General features: G+C 45.2%; 1 protein-coding gene across 1 annotated transcript in view; it reads right to left on the reverse strand.

Moving 5' to 3' along the window:
* LOC146081230 (macrophage mannose receptor 1-like) overlaps positions 1-19,353 on the reverse strand; it is a 146,663-nt gene that overhangs the window by 34,232 nt on the left and 93,078 nt on the right. Inside the window, exons 20-23 of the mRNA XM_083189335.1 lie at positions 17,750-17,892; positions 15,195-15,309; positions 9,120-9,286; positions 704-806 (exon numbers count right to left, since the gene is read on the reverse strand). Coding sequence (XP_083045461.1) covers positions 704-806; positions 9,120-9,286; positions 15,195-15,309; positions 17,750-17,892 — 528 coding nt within the window. The remainder of the gene's footprint in view (positions 1-703; positions 807-9,119; positions 9,287-15,194; positions 15,310-17,749; positions 17,893-19,353) is intronic.

Below are 19,353 nucleotides of genomic sequence, written 5' to 3' on the forward strand. Positions count from 1 at the left end.
AGCTAACACTCCCCACCTTGACTACGAGCTAACCCTCCCCACCTTGGCAATGAGCAATTCCCTCCCCCCTTGGCAATGAGCTATTCCCTCCCCACTTGGCAACGAGCAATTTCACTCCCTCTTGGCAACAAGCATCTATTCCCCCATGGGATCGAGCATGAAGCCCCCTTGGTATCGAGCATGAAGCCCCCTTGGCATAGAGCAAGAACCCCCTAGCAATGAGCACGTAGGTAAGCGGCACTTATGTGTCAAATATGTAATGGGCATTACGGTTTCTTATATATAGTATGTAATGGGCATTATGGCGTGTTATATAGTATGTAGTGGGCGTTATGGCATGTTATATAGTATGTAATGGGCATTGTGGCGTGTTATATAGTATGTAGTGGGCATTATGGCGTGTGGCCTTATGAGTAATTGGTATTATGGCATGTTGAGTTATGTATAATGGGTATTATGGAGTTGGCTAAAATGTGTAATGGGCATTACGGTGTGTGGTCTAAAGTGTAATACCACGCCTTCGCTGTGCAAAGGTCCCCCTTAAATTTTTTTATTTGGGACCACCCATTACCATAATTCTAGATTCGCCTATGCTGCAGTGCACATGGTTTTGTCCATCTGAGAAGGAATTTGCCTCTAAGTGTGAACCTCTTAAGACAGAAATAAGTCTGCACTGGGCTGCATGACAGTACATGATACATACCTTTAGGTTTCTGGCATATGTATCCTTTAATTAAATCACAATCTTCTTCAGTCCATGAACCAGCATCCAAGACAGGACCACGTTTAATAGCCACACAATCGGTCTAAATAAAACATAATCAGAGGAAAAGATTCTCGTAAGAAGAAATTTGGAAATGAAAACATGTTGCAGGATTTGATTAAACAAACTAAAGATTCTGATCCAATTTTTGGAGCATTTTTCTGCTCTGTAGAGTGTTCTACTGTCAGGGCTATATTTTAGTAGGCTCCAGCAGGAACGGAGGCCCTTATTCTAGTTCACTCTTTCTGACAAAATATTTCTAATTGAGGTTTTACTCACATGCTGCCTCAAATCTGACCAGTCCTCGTCCTCCAGGATCACACCCAAGTACCGCTCCCAATCCAACTCAAATTTTTCTTTAGTCATCTGGGTCTGTGGAATGTTCAATGAATACAAAATAGATATGGACCCCTTGCGCCCAGGGCTGTAAATACAGTGCCGTTCGAAAGGGGTAGGATTTCTAAATTTGTCTGATTTGTTAATGGAGTTGATAAAGCTAACTATTTGCATATATGCAAAATTAAAAGTGGTTGAGAGGCCATGGCGTTCACAAAGTGATTTAAAATCTGAAGGGGAAAATTCTCCTCTAATATGTCTTACCCTATCGATGCCAGCTGAGATCCAGGGAGCTGAATATGATTTAACATTCCCTAACGAGAAATCAGGATGTTTCCAAAGCGGGGTCAATGGTGAGGGGTAGGCAGCAAGAGTTAATTTTTTATTAAGTTTATCCCATGTCTGTAGAATAGCGTGCACACATGGAACTTCGCCTATTGAGGAAGGCCTCAGTCTTGGGGGGATCCACGGGAGATAACTAACCGATGGCAAACCTATGAGGTCTGATTCCAATGTCACCCAAGTTTTATTGCCCGGAGGTGTATGCCACGATGAGATATGACTCAATTGCGTTGCATGGTAATATCTTTCGAAAACGGGAAGTCCTAAGCCCCCAGTTGTTCTTGATTTGGAGAGGATCGATCTGTTAATTCTCGGCTTAGTATTGGACCATACGAAAGAGCCACACAGAGACTGAATTTCTTTTAGAAATGAAAAGGGGACCTTAGAAGGGATTGTTTGGAAAAGGTATAATACCCTTGGCAGAACGTTCATTTTTATAGAATTAATACGGCCAGTCCAGGAGATAAAAAGAGTGGCCCAGCGTTTTAGATCCGTTTTAATAGAGTGTAATAAAGGGGCGTAAATCGCTTTAAAAAGTTGACTAAAAGATTTTGTGATCTGGATACCTAAATAGGAAAAGGAATTAGACTTACACGTAAAATCAAAACCCTGATGTAAAAGGTTTGTTATGTCTGGAGACAGGTGAAGTGGCATAGCCTCAGATTTTCTATTGTTGATCTTATGTCCCGAGCATCTCCCATAAGCACAAAGCTCCCTCATCAGGTTAGGAAGGGAAATCAGAGGAGATGACAAGGTCAAAAGTACATCATCTGCGAATAACGATATTTTGTACTGTTTGTCTTTGACCGTAATACCCTTAATATCTGGATTCTCTCTGATTTTAGCAGCTAGAGGTTCAATGCTCAGGACATAGAGCAAAGGAGAAAGGGGGCAGCCCTGTCTTGTTCCGTTATGAAGAGTGAAGGACGGAGAGGAGAGACCATTAGTGGAAACAAGAGCCAAAGGGTTGTCATATAAAGAGCCAATCACTTTTAAAAAATTGCCATTAATACCATAAGTTTTTAATGTTTGAAACATAAATGGCCATGATAGCCGGTCAAAGGCCTTTTCTGCGTCTAATGATAACAACACAGACGGTAGTTTAGACCTATTAATGAAAGAAATCAGATTAACAGTCCGTCTGGTGTTATCAAGTGCTTGCCGTGTAGGGATAAATCCCACTTGGTCAGGGTTGATAAGTTGGGGCAGCAAAAGGTTTAATCTGTTGGCCAGTATCTTAGCGAATAATTTGATGTCCGAATTGATCAATGAGATTGGTCTGAAATTAGTTTTACATGTGTGATCTTTTTTAGGCTTGGGGATGACAATAATAACAGATTTTAATGAGTCTGGGTGAAATTTATCGCCTAGTAGAATTTTGTTGTAAAGGGATAATAAGTATGGAGACAGAATGGTTGAGAAGGTTTTGTAATATACAGAAGAGAAACCATCCGGGCCAGGGGCCTTAGATGATTTTTGTGACTTTAATGCAGAATGTAATTCCTCAGCCGTTATGGGCGCGTTCAGGGTTGAAGCTTGAGAATCTGAAAGTTTTGGGAGTTTGCATGAGTCCAGGTATTGTTGGGCTAGAAGAGATGGTGCGGACCTAGGCGATTGAGGCGTAGATAGGTTATAGAGTGACTTATAGTAATTGTAAAATGTGCTGTTAATCGAGATTGGGTCGTATGTTAGCGTACCAGTACTATCTCGAATAGCTACAATGGCCTGGGCAGCACGTTTGGCCCTCAGTTGTCTGGCAAGCAATGCGTCTGACTTATTACCCTTTTCGTAAAACCTCTGATTGGCCCAACGGAGGGATTTTTCTGTCTGTTCTGCTAGGATAGAATTAAGTTCACCTCTCACCCCTTGTATTTGTTTAAGTGTCTCAGTGGAGCGTGTCTGTTTGTGTAGGGTCTCTAAGCGTTCCAGTTGTTCAGTCAGAGCTGTGATTCTGCCCGTTAATTTTTTCTTTCTATAAGTGGTATATTTAATGATTGCGCCTCTAATAACAGCCTTGTGGGCCTCCCACACTGTCGCTTCAGAAGTCACAGACGAAGAATTAAGATCAAAATATTCCTTAATCTGTGACTGGAGAAGATCTCTAAATTTAGGAATCTGAAGCAGGGTTTCGTTTAACCGCCAGGGGGGCCGCCCTCTTTTTGAATTAAGGGGGTCAATAATAATAGAGACCATTGAATGGTCGGACCATACCACGGGTACGTGGTCGACTTTAATCAAAGTAGCCAACAGTCCACTACACCCAAGTATCATATCTATCCTGGAGTAAGTGTCATGAGGAATAGAATAAAAGGTATAATCCCGCGAAGTTTGATGGACAGCCCTCCAGGTGTCAAACAACCCCGCCTCTGTTATTACCCTTTGGAGGGAATCACCCTGTGTACCACTGGTAGGACCCTTTTTAGGGGAGCTTCTGTCCAACATGTGCGAAAGTACGGCATTAAAATCCCCTCCTAACAGAACTAACCCTCTGCGGATGGGATGTAGTTTATCAAACACATCACGGAAAAATTTAGTCTGGCCTGTGTTGGGAGCGTAAATATTGACAATAGTCATAATTTGGAGACAGATCTGTGCTATTAAAATAATATATCTCCCATCTGGGTCTGCAGTTTTAGAAATGAGCTGGAAAGGTACAGAAGAGCGTATTAGGATTGAAACGCCCTGTTTCTTAGAGAAGTTAGTGGAATGAAAAACATTGGGAAAGCGCCTGGAGGACAAGGAGGGATGGGATTGTTTTTTAAAATGAGTTTCCTGTAATAGGATGATATCACCTTTTTTAGATTGGATGGTTTTATATAGCAATGACCTTTTGTGGGGAGTATTAAGGCCTTTAACATTAAGAGAAAGTACGGTCAGTGTCATGTTATCGATGTACAATTTGTTACTCGCACCAGTGTCTAGGGAAGGATTAGAGAGGGAGGAAGGGAGGAGAGAAAGAAGAAGACAGAAAAAAAAAAAAAAGATAAGATACGAGAGAGGAGTGGGCAACTTTACCCCCCAATTCCCTGAAAAGAGGGAAAGGCCCACTGAGTGAGCACCCTGAAAGAAAGAAGAGAAAGAAAAAGGAAGACTACCTCCTGATGGGAGGTAGTTCTATAAGGGTGCAAAGTTAGGGAAGGCTGTGGAACCCACAGGTCACTCCACAGGAATCCCTAAAAAAATAAAGGAAACGCGGCCTAGATATGCAAAAGACAATAAATTTTGTTAATATACGGAACAAAAAGGGAAGAACAGGTAAATACGATACAAGGCGATCCACCCGGTATTATGGTGCGCCATAGTACAAACTCGGAACTAAGGTAAAAAAAAAATAGCAATAAGAGCGGGGTTCCGAATGTCCTCTCCTCCCCTCACACGCAAAATAGTGCGCCCGCAGGATAGGAGGAAGAGGAGGGGAAACCAACAACCATGAACAACAACTTGGTAAAAGGCTATAAGTAAACACATTTCTAAATGTAAATAAGTGCTATTAATTTCTTCTTTAATCATGTCAGGTAGGTAGAGTAGCACTATCCGATGCAGAAGCTTCATCGTCCAGCTGAAGTAGCTGGAGTTTGCGGAGCAGGCTCTTCCCTTCAGCGACATTATATACAGATTCTTGCCGACCATTAACTTCCACTATGAGGCGGAACGGGAATCCCCACTTGTATTTGAATGCATTGTCCCTGAGAGATTTAGTGATGTCTCGTAATTCTCTTCTCCGCATGAGAGTATTGGGGGCCAAATCTTGAAAAATCTGTAAGGAGCTGTCCTCAAAGCGGATGTGAGAGGAAGAGTGACTAGCCTGAATAATTTGGTCCTTCACCTGGAATAAGCGGAACTTCAGAATAACGTCTCTAGGGGGGCATCATCCTTAGGCTTAGGCCTCAGGGCTCGGTGCGCCCTTTCAATCTGAATCTGATTTTCCACTAACGTAGGAACCAACGAGATAAAGAGGCGTTTGAGATATGCTTCCAGAGATTTGGGAGGGACCGATTCCGGGATATTCCGTATCCGCAAGTTATTCCGTCTCTCTCTATTTTCGAGATCCTCAGTCTTCTCCTTAAGGAATTCTAATTCCCGGTGGAGGAAGTCTATGTCGTGAGTGGCATCGGAAAGTCCTTTAGACATAGAGTCGACCTTTTCCTCCATCTTGGAAGTGCGTGTAGACAGAACAGCAAGTTCCTTGCGTAGGTCTACAGATAGTTGTTGCAGATTAGAGGTTAAAGTTTTGGTGAAGTCCGCAAACATAGCTTGAATGTCGCTTTTAGTAGCAAAAGTATCTTCAGCTGTAGGAGACATATCAGATAGATGTCCTGGAGAGGAGGAAGGAGATTGTGTCGGCAAGGTTGGGTCTGGACGGGCAAAATGTGGACGTATGCTTTGTTGGGAGTGTTTTCGACCTCCTCTGGTGTTGTTTTTGCTCATAGTGAAGTTGTCGAAATAGCAAAGAGCCGAGTCTGTAGTATCAAATAGCTGATTTAAACCCGGGTGGACGGCCAGCTAGTAACTTTACATCACCTGAACTTTTCTGTGCAGGAGTTTATGCAAATAGAACAACGGGGTTGCTGGTGGGTATTCAGATCTGTTAGGTAGGAACCATATATTCAATGTAATGTCCGTTTCCAACGGATTGTCACGGGCTCAAACAAACATAAGAGGGGGGGCCTCTGCAGATCGTACACAATTGTGGAGGGCGTCCGCAGTCTCACCCCTCAATGCAAGCTCACCCAGTCAAACAAGAGGTCAAGATAGGTCAAGCAAAGCGTAGATTTAAATTGCTGCCCGTAAGCCGTGGGTATAGAGTCCACCCAGCTTATGTGTTATTTAACTGTCTGACTGCTGGAATTCTGTTATTACACTTTTTTTTTTAACCAGAAGATGGAGCTCTAACCCCCGGATTGACTGGGATAGGAAATATGAGTCCGCAAGACTGGGTAAAATAAAACAGTGATCCTTGGATCGCAATAACAGATGATATTAACAAATGATAGAGGCTGTGGATAGGGCCCTGTTACTAAACAAGAATTCTTATGAAAGAGCTGGGCACATAAGTCCAAAGCCCAAGTAACCCAGCACCCACTTTATCTCAGCTCCACTTAATCTTCCTCCTGCAGGCTATTTGCTTAAAACATGACACAACATTTCCACATGCCTAATCTGTGCTGTGGGGAAAGGCAGCTCAGTGTGGGGCAGTGTAGGCAGTTTCTGGTGCTGCTGCGGGAGCCTGTGTGTGGGTTAAAAGTGGGGAAATGGATGGAGGGCAGAGGGAGATCTGTGATTGCCTCACCCAAGATGGCCGCCACTGGAGGGTTGCTGTAATTCTTCTCCTCAGGTCACCTGCCCGGGGAGGCTAGAGAGCAAGGTCCGGCTCTCCCCTGCTTCAGGCAGGCTTACAGGCGATCCCAGAGGCCGTGTCCCCCGCCTATCAGCCCGGCGGGAGGCAGCCGCTAGCGCGCGCCCACGCTACCGCTTCCGGCTCCGGATCCCCAGCTGGGTGCTGCTCCGGGTTGTCGTGTAGAGCCCCCGAATAGTGCACCGGATCCAGGAGATAGCAGCCACATTGGGAGCTTACCTCCTCAGTCCCCCGAAGCCCCAAGGCCCGCTGCAGCACGATCTTCAGCACGGCTGTGCGCGTCGGGAAGGCGCCGAAATTGAGGCCCCGGCTTCTCCTCAGCAGCAAGGCCGCAACCTGCAGGAGCGCTTAGAAGCGCTCCCCGGCTCTGCGGCACGCTCCACTGGTCTCAGGGCACGATCGAGGAGGTAGGTGATCGGGGTGGGGATCAAGGGAGGGGGTATGGAGGCAATTAGAGGGAAATTTATGTGAAAGGGCTCAGGAGCTGGGAAAACTTGCGTCCGTACTGCAAGCTTGCTAGGCCACGCCCCTGACAAAATATTTCTTAGATGGACAAAACCATGTGCACTGCAGGGGGGGCAGATTTTAAATGTGCAGAGAGATTAAATTTGGGTGAGTTATTTTGTTTCTGTGCAGGGTAAATACTGACTGCTTTATTTTTACACTGCAATATACTGTAGATCTCACTTTGAAGTAAAACCCCACCCAAATCTAATTCTCTCTGCACAAGTAACATCTGCCCCACCTGCAGTGCACATGGCTTTGTCCATCTAAGAAAGATTTTGTCAGAAAGAGTGAACTAGAATAAGGGCCTCAGTTCCTGCTGGAGCCTGCTGAAAAATAGCCCTGTCTCCTGTACTTCTACATATGACTCTATACATCTTTTAGTCATTTCCACTATTACAGTAAAAGTGAGATAAATAGAATGATCTGAATAAACTTTGGTCTGGGACAACTTGAGGTACAGTTGGAATTAATATAAATACTGTAAACATAATTTATTGAACCCCAAAAAATACATTCCTCTTGGTGGGATCCGAACAGGACGCTTTGGCCGTCACCGTTAGGCCATGAGGGATACTGTAGCACAGGCCTGTCCTCTCATGCACACGTGATGCAGGCACCCGGATGCCTTATGTAACTATGCGGCCGGTACAAATACCAATGACGCTCGGGGTTTGTCACAATGCAAACAATATTCTTGTATTAAAAACTGTATTCAATGCTGTCGTCTCGCCCGCTATCATTTTTTTTTGTATGCTACATAGTTTGCATGCTATATAGATGCTATTTCAGCCTGAGTGACTCGGTGGGGATATGTTTGCTGAGCTTAGTCCTCCCCTACAGAGTCCCAGGGGCTGGCCCTTATTCTGATCGGTGCGGCCGGATCCGATTATGCGGCCAGGACCGTGCGTGCGAAACCCGCCTTCCATACGGATCGCCAACTCCGTCCGTATGCGGTAAGAAGCTGGCCGAATGGACCGCATGTGTATTTTTCACGGAATACGCCTCCTCCATCTCAGGGAACCTCCCCCATCATTTGATGGTCGCAGACCATCGAATGCAGGACCGAGTGCTCCACCAGCTCCCGCAACCTCAGACCACACGGACATTTTTCCGTGCAAAAGCAAGGATCTGGGCGGGCAGCTGACATCCGGCGATGTCATATGTCCGCCCCCTACACGTGCGTCACGGCCGCATTACCATACGTACGCCCAGCGTTTGCATGGGAACGCCCATGAAACGCGGGCGTATGCATATGGTAATGAACCCAAATAGCCCTTCACGCCCCTCTCCACCCCCTGTTCGAAGTGTTCACATTTCATGCGGGATTTGGCCGTACGCCCCGCTCGCACATGCGCAGACACAAAACATCGGCGGCACGAACGCACGCGGATATTACCGCACCGATCAGAATAAGGGCCACTGATTGAGTGACTAGGTAGCATTATTACTGTAAAATATGGAGGCTGGCCTGGGAGAGACAAAGGGGTCAAGAGGAAGCACGAGTCCCAGTCAGATGGAGCGCCGGTTCACAAGAGAGGGCGGTCTGGCGAGCCCCGTCGCTGAATGAAGGGAGCTCCTTCTGTATCCATCTGTGGCACATTAATGGAGCAATCGCCATCCAGCTATGAAGCAGTGCAATGACATGCTTTCACCATAGTACGCCTTGGGCGACAGAACGGGACATTTCTCATGGCGGGACAAGGAAGCCAGGATGGTGGGCCAACAGAATACATGAGCGTGGCTATATCTGTATGTATTGACAGCCCATATAGACTTTCTATAAACAATATTCAATTGCTTTAGAGAAGCACTTACATCATCATCATGGGAATACAAGTGACTTCCGGATGGATGACCTTTGGCCCAGTTTGTAAATTGCACTCCACTTTGATCCGTCCAAAGAAACTTGTGTTCTGAATTGACGTCATTCATTCCAATCCAGACATCAGCAACAGAATCTTTTAAATGACTAACCAGGAAAGCTAGAAGAAAAAAACATATATGTATAAATACGCTAGTATAATGTGTTCTCCACACGGCCATACCCTACTCTCTGTGTCCACTCTCTGCTGCTGCTGCATTCCAACTTCTGGCCCTTCCCCTATTCTATTGTGACTCATACCCTGCAGGAGGGAGCTGTTGGGATGCGTGCCCAAACTTACACTGCGCATGCACTGAGGAGACAGTAAAGGCGCGGTGACATAAATGGCAACATAAGTCCCACCCAAGTGGGCACGCAGTGTACCTTTATTCTGACATTAATGACAAAAGCAGAAAAACACCTTATGATGTCACTGGTAATATCAGGCAATTGGCCCAGTGCCATAACATATGTGTCTTCAAACTTAATTACATTGCCAATAAATAATAATAATAATTTTAAAATTAATATTATCAATACGAGACTTTAATAAAATACTATCCGAGGATGACCATTATCAACCTATAAGTGTGGTCACCTTCCGCCACATTTACTGTACAGTTTAGACAATATGGACAATGTTCTCATTGTCAATTTCATTTGCCAATCGCCATGCATGGCCTCAGTAATGATACAGAGATAAGCTTTAAAATAAGCAAATTGTTGGAATTGAAGCCACACTGGCCTGTAGCAGCATTTTGTTACTATGATTCATGTGATATGAAAGTATCTCCCTGGAACTACCAGACTCTTATTTCTACAACAGATGTAGGAACCTTCATATAGAGATGTGTGGGTTAAACTAGGTCAGATGAATGAGGGGGTGACAGGGGCCAGTCTTCACAATTGGTACATGGATTGGACCCTGAAGTACAGCATTTTTCTGCCTCAGATCCTCTGTGATGGCTCCGCTGTTCTGCATACTGTGCAGTGGACACTGCAAGAGCTTCACTGCAGTTAAATCTCATGAGATGTTGCGTTATCATCACACAAAACTGTTTCTCAAAACCAGGCAGAGAGAAAGAGGGGCTCAGCCAGGCTGCAGGTAAAAGGAGCGATTCAGGCTGGATGGAGGAGGGACTGGGGCTGCAGGGAGAACAGAGATACCAGGGGCATTCCAGGACCAGATGCCCAGGGTGATCCATGGGATTCGGTATGAAATCCCGATGGTCAAAATCCCGACAGGGTCAAAATCCCGAATGGGTCAAAATACCGACAAGGACAAAATCCCGACATGGACAAAATCCCGATATTCAAAATCCCGACAGGGTCAAAATCCCGACATTTAAAATCCCGACAGGGTCAAAATCCCGACATATAGAATGTACAGGTGAAACAGTCTACATGCCTTTCGGTGGACAGGTGCGAGGTCGACATGGGTTTTTTCACAGTTTTTTTACCCGAATGTCGACACAGTCGACATGGACACAGTTGCAAGTGAACCGCAGCCCCTCGCAGCCTTCCAGCACTCCACCAGTTTATGGGACACCACCACCTGCACACTGAGGATTACAAATACCGCAATCATCATGAGGATACCTCTTCCAATCGAGGACTGCATCTACCCTCCAGCACTATTTAAATATCTTGTATGGTTAATGGACTCCCTTATTTCGTTATCTGGTAAAGTCACCCAGTGGGGAAGTGAACTCATAATAATTCTCTTAGGAGATATAGAAGGACAAGCAGAACTCCAGTATCAATAAGTATACAACCTTTTATAGTTATTGTTTATTTATATTTTTTTAACTAATTATTGTTTTCTAATACATATACCAGTACACTTATTGCATTTTACATTTTTTTTTTTTTTTTGCATATTTCATGTTAATTCATTCCTAATAATAAAATGTTACTTTTATTGTAATATCCAAATGATCCTTATACTTTTAGCGCTCCACTTCTATATATCTTGTTTGTGTCAATGTATACTTTATCACACATTCCAAAGACAGGACAACCAAATGTGCTAAATCATTAACGGATACTAGCACATCCTCCTTCAAGACTAGATTCTATCAGATATTCTTCCTCCCAAACCCAAAATTGTATTCCTGAAAGCACCAGACATAAAAAATGAAACTAGTCAAGAACGAACCATATTCCTACACCTACTCTGGCACAGACCACAAACACGAACATTCTAGTAGATTAAACCTAACCTACTCAAACAATTATTTCTACCACTAATGGCAAACAGATAATAATCAAAGACAATGTCCCATGCCATTCCCATGCCATTCAAAACTCATCCGGTACCTTCTGGAATGTCCCTACCAAAAAATTGTAGGTAGATCCATAAGGCTACTTAAAATAAGACTAGGGGAACCCACAAACACAACATCCCATCTCTCAACGCTTTAAAGAATACCACCAGTGTGTCCATTCCACACTCAAGTTTAAAGGAATCAGAGAAATAAAACAATTTTGGCAAAGAAGGGACTACATCAAACACAGTCCCATTACCTGTCAGTCTCAACAATGATAAGGAGATCAGATACATCATCTGTAAATTAATAAACCTACCATTACTCAATTTCTAACCCGAGCAAGGCTCAATGCCTTCATGCGTTAAGCACAGTCCCAATTTTACATCGAATACCCCCATAGCCTTACTGGATCATTCTTACAATATACATTCACATCCAATATTGCTTCATAAATAGCACATCTGGGGCTCAGTCTGACCCCTGAAGAAGTACCATATAGAAAGAAGGGACAAAACACATTGGGCGCCCACAGACTTTGTGCATTATTGTAATTTTTTTATATACAATATCCCACTAATAGTTCTTTCCACTTGGGAGCTTGTTTTTAGGTTTTAAGGTTCTCGACTGGATATTTATGAGGCCTCAGAATCATAGAAATCTTACCAATAAAAGAAGTGAGCTATACAAAAAATCTTTTAAATCTATTATCACTTGGTGAAATTGTGTGTATCACATTTGTATAGATCTTTACCACTATATAACCACAAGGTGGCAGGAAAGATCTGTAAATAAGCTCTAAAAAGCACTTAAACTTCGTACCATCACAGTCACGTAAAATTATACCCTAACGTTGGTTTTTTTATACATACCACTCTGCTGATGAGCATACCCCTGGAAGTCTATCCATACTTGCCTACCTGACCCTCTCCATGAGGGAGAAAATGCTCTGTTCCTGGACTTCCCTGATAATGTATGATTGCCATCACCTGTGGGGAGCTAGGTAATTGATAAGAAAGGTGTTTCACCACAGGAGATGGCAATCATACATTACCAGGGAAGTCCAGGAACAGAGCATTTTCTCCCTCATGGAGAGGGTCAGGTAGGCAAGTATGAAGTATCTGACGTAAAGAGGGAAAGATACTGCTATATGCTGACATTCAGCAAGTCTGGTACACATAGATTTGACAGAGCGAGGGCCGCATAGGCTGGAGGGAATATAAGAGCCTGTGAATTTGTTGTCCACAAGCAATATACAGCAGAAGCATCTGTGTAAAGCCCTATGGAAATAGTAGTGGAGTGGCAGTTAGTTCTGCCAATCAGGTAGCAGGGGGGCGGCAGCCAGAGAGGGTTATATCAGTGATCAGAGACAGGAAGTGAGCCTTTTTGATTCTGGATCCCCACCCTCCCTACCCTTCTCTCTGTGCTACCTGGCATCAAGCCATTTCCACCAAATTTGGTTCTCTATTTCCATAGCTTTAGTTAACAATCGGCGAGAAGGCGCTCTCGACCAGCAAGCAGGTGGGGTGTCAGGTGGTCTCTGTGCGGTATTGCCCCCCCTTTGCCAAGAAGGCGGGCGAGTCCCCAGTTCCGGCTGGGGGCGTTTGCCTTCATGGAAGGTCCACGTCATGCAATAGAAGGGGGCGGTATGTCCGTCACAGCGCAGGCTGTACCCACAAGAAGGGGTGTGGCCATTGGCGGCGCTGAGGTCGCTACCATGGCAAGACCTGCGTTTATGGTGCTGGTCTCAAGCGCTTTCTTTGCCATCCCTTATACAAATAGGGGTCATACCACTTAAATAAACAACTATGACCTTTTTAACCTTACGCAGTTGGTGTCAGTGTCGTTATTTTTAGATAAGGTGTTTGTGTCATTTATTTCTAGGCATAAGAGTTAAGTAATGGTATGAGTTAACAACAACATAATTCAATAGGCGCCTTATACCTTTCAAAAGACATGAGGGTTATACACTGAAGGCACAAGAGTTCCACTGATGAATAAATAAATATATATTGTGGCAGAGACAGCAGCTCTCCACATGAAAGTAATGTGGAGGATCCAGACCAGGTTTTGGGAGCAGTAGCAGAATCCCAGGTGTGTTATCAGCAGCACCTGGGATTTCCTGATGTAAGGATTTCCGGGGCAGAGTCAGCTTGCTCTTGAAGGTGGATTAGCTGCCCAAGGGATAGGATGTGGTGTGTGGGCTATTGTAGGGGCCATTGGAGCCTTTGCAAAAGTCTATGATTGCCTGTATGCTACTGCCTGTAATAACGAATGCTTATGGATTAACCTGCTATGCTGTGACCTGCTGTTCAAAATAAACAACAACATCTTCATCTGAGTCCCCGTGTTTGTGATCCTTGTCACAATAGAGAGAGAGAGAGAATAGCCAAACAACTGGCACTCAATGCCTTTCACTGGGGCGATGTGAACTTGCCTGGGTGTCTTCTCCATGCTCCCATTGCAGTGGGGGCTACCAATGTAATATGCTGAAGAATAAGCGTCACTCCAGGACTTAGCAAATAGTGATTTAAAAGGGTCTACACCATTTCGGGCATACCGCAGGTCTTCAGGACATGAAGTCAGGCGGTATGCCCAAAACGGCGTAGACCCTGTTAAATCACTATTTGCTAAGTCCTGGAGGCCTGAGAGACTATCTGCCACAAAGGAGCCCAACTCGGCATACATTTCCTCACGGGGGGTGGTGGTAGGTGTATGAAGCAGTTATAAGGGAGGAGAAGTGATAAGGTGCCTGGCACTAATCAGCTTCTAACTGTCCCTTTTTAAATCCAGCCTGTAACTTAACAGTCAGGAGCTGATTGGCTGGTGATAAAGTACCAGGTCGCATCAGTGATACTCAAATGCTGTGCCTGCTGTGCTTGTGTGTCCCTCCCGGGCTGTAGAAGCAGCACACACCTTTACAGCATGTTCTGTGCTGACAGCAGGCACAGCATTAGAGTATCACTGATGCGACCTGGGAAAGGTGTGTGCTGCTGCTACAGCCCAGGAGGGATACACAGGGAAGGGGGGTTGAACCAGGGCCCCCGGCATCCCCTACAGCAAGCCTGGGCCCGGGTAATTAGTACCCACTCCCCCACCCTCTCGGCAGCCCTGCCCACATCTCCCATTGCGGCTGAGTCACAGGGTGCCTTACAGTTCTCTTCAGCGATCTGCTAAAGCACGGATCACTCTAATGCTACAATCTAAGGCAGTGGTTCCCAAACTGTGTGCCATGCCACCCAGGCGTGCCTTTGGACACTTGCAGAGGTGCCTTAGGCAGCTGCTCCATTCAAAATTCAAATTATTTATGGTCAATGTAAAAGGCAAAACCAGGGTTTGTGACTTCCAATCATAACATATATGGACAAACAGAAGCAAATCTTCCCCGTCCCCACATAAATAACTTAAGGATTACATATAAACACAATTCACTTAATTTTTTTATTTTTTTCTAAATTCACAATAAGAAACTATTGGCCTAGGAGTCCCGTGAAGAAACATTTGATACTCTGGGGTACCATGACTCGAAAAAGTTTGGGAACCAATGGGGTGATCTCTGGGTACTCAGACCCCCTCCCCCCCTCCACCCTGCCCCATGTGCGCCATTGACCAGATAGGAACTGGGCATCTGCAGCTGATCCATTCTGTCTATTATACTTTATGCATTAGCTGCTAGCCAGGCTGCAGAGAAGGGGGGTTTCCATGCAACTGGGGGTCCCCTGCATTTGCCAAGAAAGAATAGCCCATTATTAAATGACTTACCTTGTACCAGGTTGTCGTGTATGCTGGCCAAATTTCCTTGTAACGTCTGACACGCGGATCTTGCCTGTGGCCATTCAACCACTTCATCTTTTTCTTTTCCAAATATTTTATAACACTTTAGATACATAATATATTATTAAATTACAGTTCTCCTTACTATGATATCTGAATGGTCACTAGCTGTATATATATATATATATATCTAGAACAACAAACAAACGGAGCGCTCCATAGTGCAAGTATTGTTTAACATAAAATGGGGTAGTTAAAATCCAATGTTATATACACATAGATGGATCACGTACCGCGGATGGCGGTTTCACACAACTGCGGATGTTAACAGCATACGTCTGCCACGATCAGCACAGTCGGAGCGGTTACACTCTCACAGAGTTGACCGACGCCAGGCCACGCCCCTACGCGTTTCGTCACACAGACTTTGAAGTCCGCTTTTCTTAGAATATATCTCTGCCCCCCTGATAATTGCATCAGTGTCCTGTCCCCTGATGGAACTGTCTTTATTTACCATGTACTTGTCCTAATTTGCCTTGTACTATCATTCTTTATTTCTTGTGTTTCACTCATCTATGTATTGTCAGGCGCTGCGGAACCCTTGTGGTGCCATATAAATAAACGATAATAATAATACACAGTTGGCACAATATGGTCGGTTGCTGGATGCACCCAAGTACAATATTGGGGTTCATTTAATAACATTATACAAGTTAAATATGGTAACAGAGTGTATGACCCCAGTACAGTCAGACTAATGCTGGGTACACACCTAAACGATGCCGATCGCGAGGCAATCGTGCGATTAGCTCTCGGTCTGTCAGCGCACATGATCTTGATGCGATTGGCATCTGATCCGATCTCGATCCGATCGCGACCTGTATCCAGGTGAATGGGTCTTTTACAGATCCTACCTGCTGCAGGTAGGATCTGTAAAACAACCAAATGACCCGTGGGGTCGCGCATCGGATCGGAATGAGATCTGATTGGCCCCAAAATATGCCCAATCTACATACAATCGATCAAGATTGTATCTAAATTGGGTGAATTAGGGCCAAATACTTTTGGTGTGTACCCTGCATAATTCCTGTCTTATTGATGTATAAAGCTCAAGGTAATGGTATTCTGCCTTCTTTAGTTATCACAGAAACCCTAATGATGTCTATTATTATTATTTACGGTACTTGTGTAATATCTGTGCGCCCGATATATCGCATCGCATACCACTAATTAAGGCATGCGATGCGACCCGATTTTGAGCCTTTCCCGGGCAGAGTGTACAATTTTAACATTGCGTCGCATTGCACACCATTGTTAACGCCACCCCAGTATCAACGCCAACCCGAAGCGTGGCGAGCGCAGCCAGCCCGCGAGGGGCGGCGATACGAGTCCTCAAACCTTTTCATACCCCCACTATCCACGTCGCATGGAGTTGATGTGGCGAGCGGACGCGGAATATATGTGAAGTAATCCGCGTCCACTCCCGGGGATCGCTGCGCTCGCCACACTTCGGGCTCGCTGCGCTCGCCACACTATATAACTCCATACGCTGACGTGGATAGTGGGGGTATGAAAAGGTCGGCGGACGCGTACCGTTGGCGTTGATAGTGGGGTGGCATTAACAATGGGGGGCCATTTAACATAGTAATTACCCATCAGGGTGGGTCTACAATCAAAAATCGGGTCTGGGGGGGCATTTAACATAGGAATCAGGCATCTAAGTGCCTGTACAATAAAACATCGGATCCAATCGCGTTGCATCGCATCGCATGCGATATGATTTTTTACCCTGCAATGAAAAAAATCGGGCGCCCAGATATTACACAAGTACCTTATTTACTGTACAAAAGGAATGTAAATACAGTATATAGGACCATGATATAAATGATATTGATATTAGATTCCAAGACATAAAAATATAAGGTGACTTCTTATATTAGGAATCAGTTCCAGTAAGTGGTGCCCTATTAAATGTAATACTCACATTTACTATGCTGTGTACACACGGGGATTATTCTGACTCACGCGTAAAGGCAAATTCACTCTCAGATGGACAAAACCATGTGCACTGCAGGTGGGGCAGATGTAACATGTGCAGAGAGAAAGTTAGATTTGGGTGGGGGGTTGTACTTCAAACTGATATCTATATTGCAGTGTAATAATAAAGCAGCCAGTATTGACCCTGCACAGAAACAAAATAACTCACCTAACTCTAACTCTCCTTGCACATGTTACATCAGCCCTACCTGCAGTGCACATGGTTTTGTCCATCTTAGAGTGAATTTGCCTCTGCAAGTGAACCAGAATAACCCCAGCGAAGCAATATTGGCGGCCGTGGGGACCCAGCGATGAATGATTGGGGGGGGGGCTGGGGCCATGCTGCACTGGCATGGCTCTCCTCACGGGATAGTAGAAATAGGTTGTGCTGCGCATTCTCTTTCTACTCGTTATACCGACATCAGATGCGGCTAATTGTGGTACGGTTTTGACTATATCCTATTAGCTACACACAAAACAGAAATAGTAGTTATGATGAAAATTACCTGTTTACCAAATGAGAGCCAGTCTGATGGGCACCCACCATCTGGTGCAGGTGCAGTTGGTGCAAATGTTACATTGATGGAACTGGTTTTTCTTTCACAGATAAATGCATTTGGATAGCCGCAGTTTATATCATTCCAATATCCTTTAATAGAAGATGGAGAAATAGCTTATGAGTAAAAATGAATTACACACTATTATTACAGTCAACACACATGTACACCTGAAAGCTGCATTGTTCTAGAAGCTGTTACAGCTAAATAGGATTTTATGGGGCGTTTTCAGTCTTGGCCGAGTTGCTCACCAGGGGAAAAAAACCCGGTGATGTCATTCACCGGATCCTTCCTCAGCCAATCAGGAGCTCTGTGGCTGATTGGCTGTGCGTTGCTCCATAGACACACATGTTATTAAAAATGGGGTTTTTTTTCACTGCGCTGGAGTGAGGTAAAACAGCAGCTCAATAATTTCTGGCAGATAAATAAAGTTATGGGGATGAGCGCTAATTTAAAAGAATAGATAATAAGAAAAAGGAAAGGAAAGTAAGTTTGGAAAACACCTGAAAATAAAATGCTGGTTATTGGTAATGCTTACAGCTCCTCTGAGCTGATGTGGAAAGTCCGTGGAGTGTGCAGACTAGCTATACCTACCTCTATTGCCGGGATCGAGCGTGGCGGGTTGGGAGATCCGTGCGCCGCTGCCGGTGGGGACGCCGCACGTCCTCTCTCTTCTTCCGAGCGCTCTGGTGCCGGGACCGGGTGCGGAGGATTGGGAGATGTGCATGCTTTGGTAGATGGAGATGCCACATGCCTCCTCTCTGCTCACGTCAGCCCGAACGGTCACCTGGTACGGCAGATGTTACTTGAGCTCTGATGGAATGGAGCTTGCTTCCTGAGGTGGGGAACACACTGGGGGAGCCACGGGGTAGCCTCTTCTACGCGTTTCGTGCCTTTGGGCACTTTTTCTTGAAAAAGTGCCTTTGGGCACTTTGGGCACTTTTCGTGCCTTTGGGCACTTTTTCTTGAGTGCCCAAAGGCACGAAACGCGTAGAAGAGGCTACCCCGTGGCTCCCCCAGTGTGTTCCCCACCTCAGGAAGCAAGCTCCATTCCATCAGAGCTCAAGTAACATCTGCCGTACCAGGTGACCGTTCGGACTGACGGGAGCAGAGAGGAGGCGTGCGGCATCTCCATCTACCAAAGCACGCACATCTCCCAACCCTCCGCACCCGGTCCTGGCACCAGAGCGATCGGAAGAAGAGAGAGGACGTGCGGCATCCCCAGCGGCGCACGGATCTCCCAACCCGCCACGCTCAATCCCGGCAATAGAGGTAGGGACAGCTAGTCTGAACACTCCACGGACTTTCCACACATGTTATTAGTTTAACATGGCTGACTATGGGCAGTTTCCACCATAGACAGAGGACATGTCTATGATGGACCCTATAGGTAAGTATGTATGGGTGATTGTAGTATGTATTAAAGTTTTCTAGGGGCGGGATGTATTAAAATACATCGCTGCCCTTCGCCGCTCGCCTGCCGCGATGCCAGCGCATATGTACTAGCATCGCGGTGTGGTGTCTCCATCATCTCCCTGCCGCCTGCTTCTCCC

Source organism: Crinia signifera, chromosome 5 (genome assembly GCF_055691185.1).
Source record: "Crinia signifera chromosome 5, ASM5569118v1, whole genome shotgun sequence".
Taxonomy (NCBI): domain Eukaryota; kingdom Metazoa; phylum Chordata; class Amphibia; order Anura; family Myobatrachidae; genus Crinia; species Crinia signifera.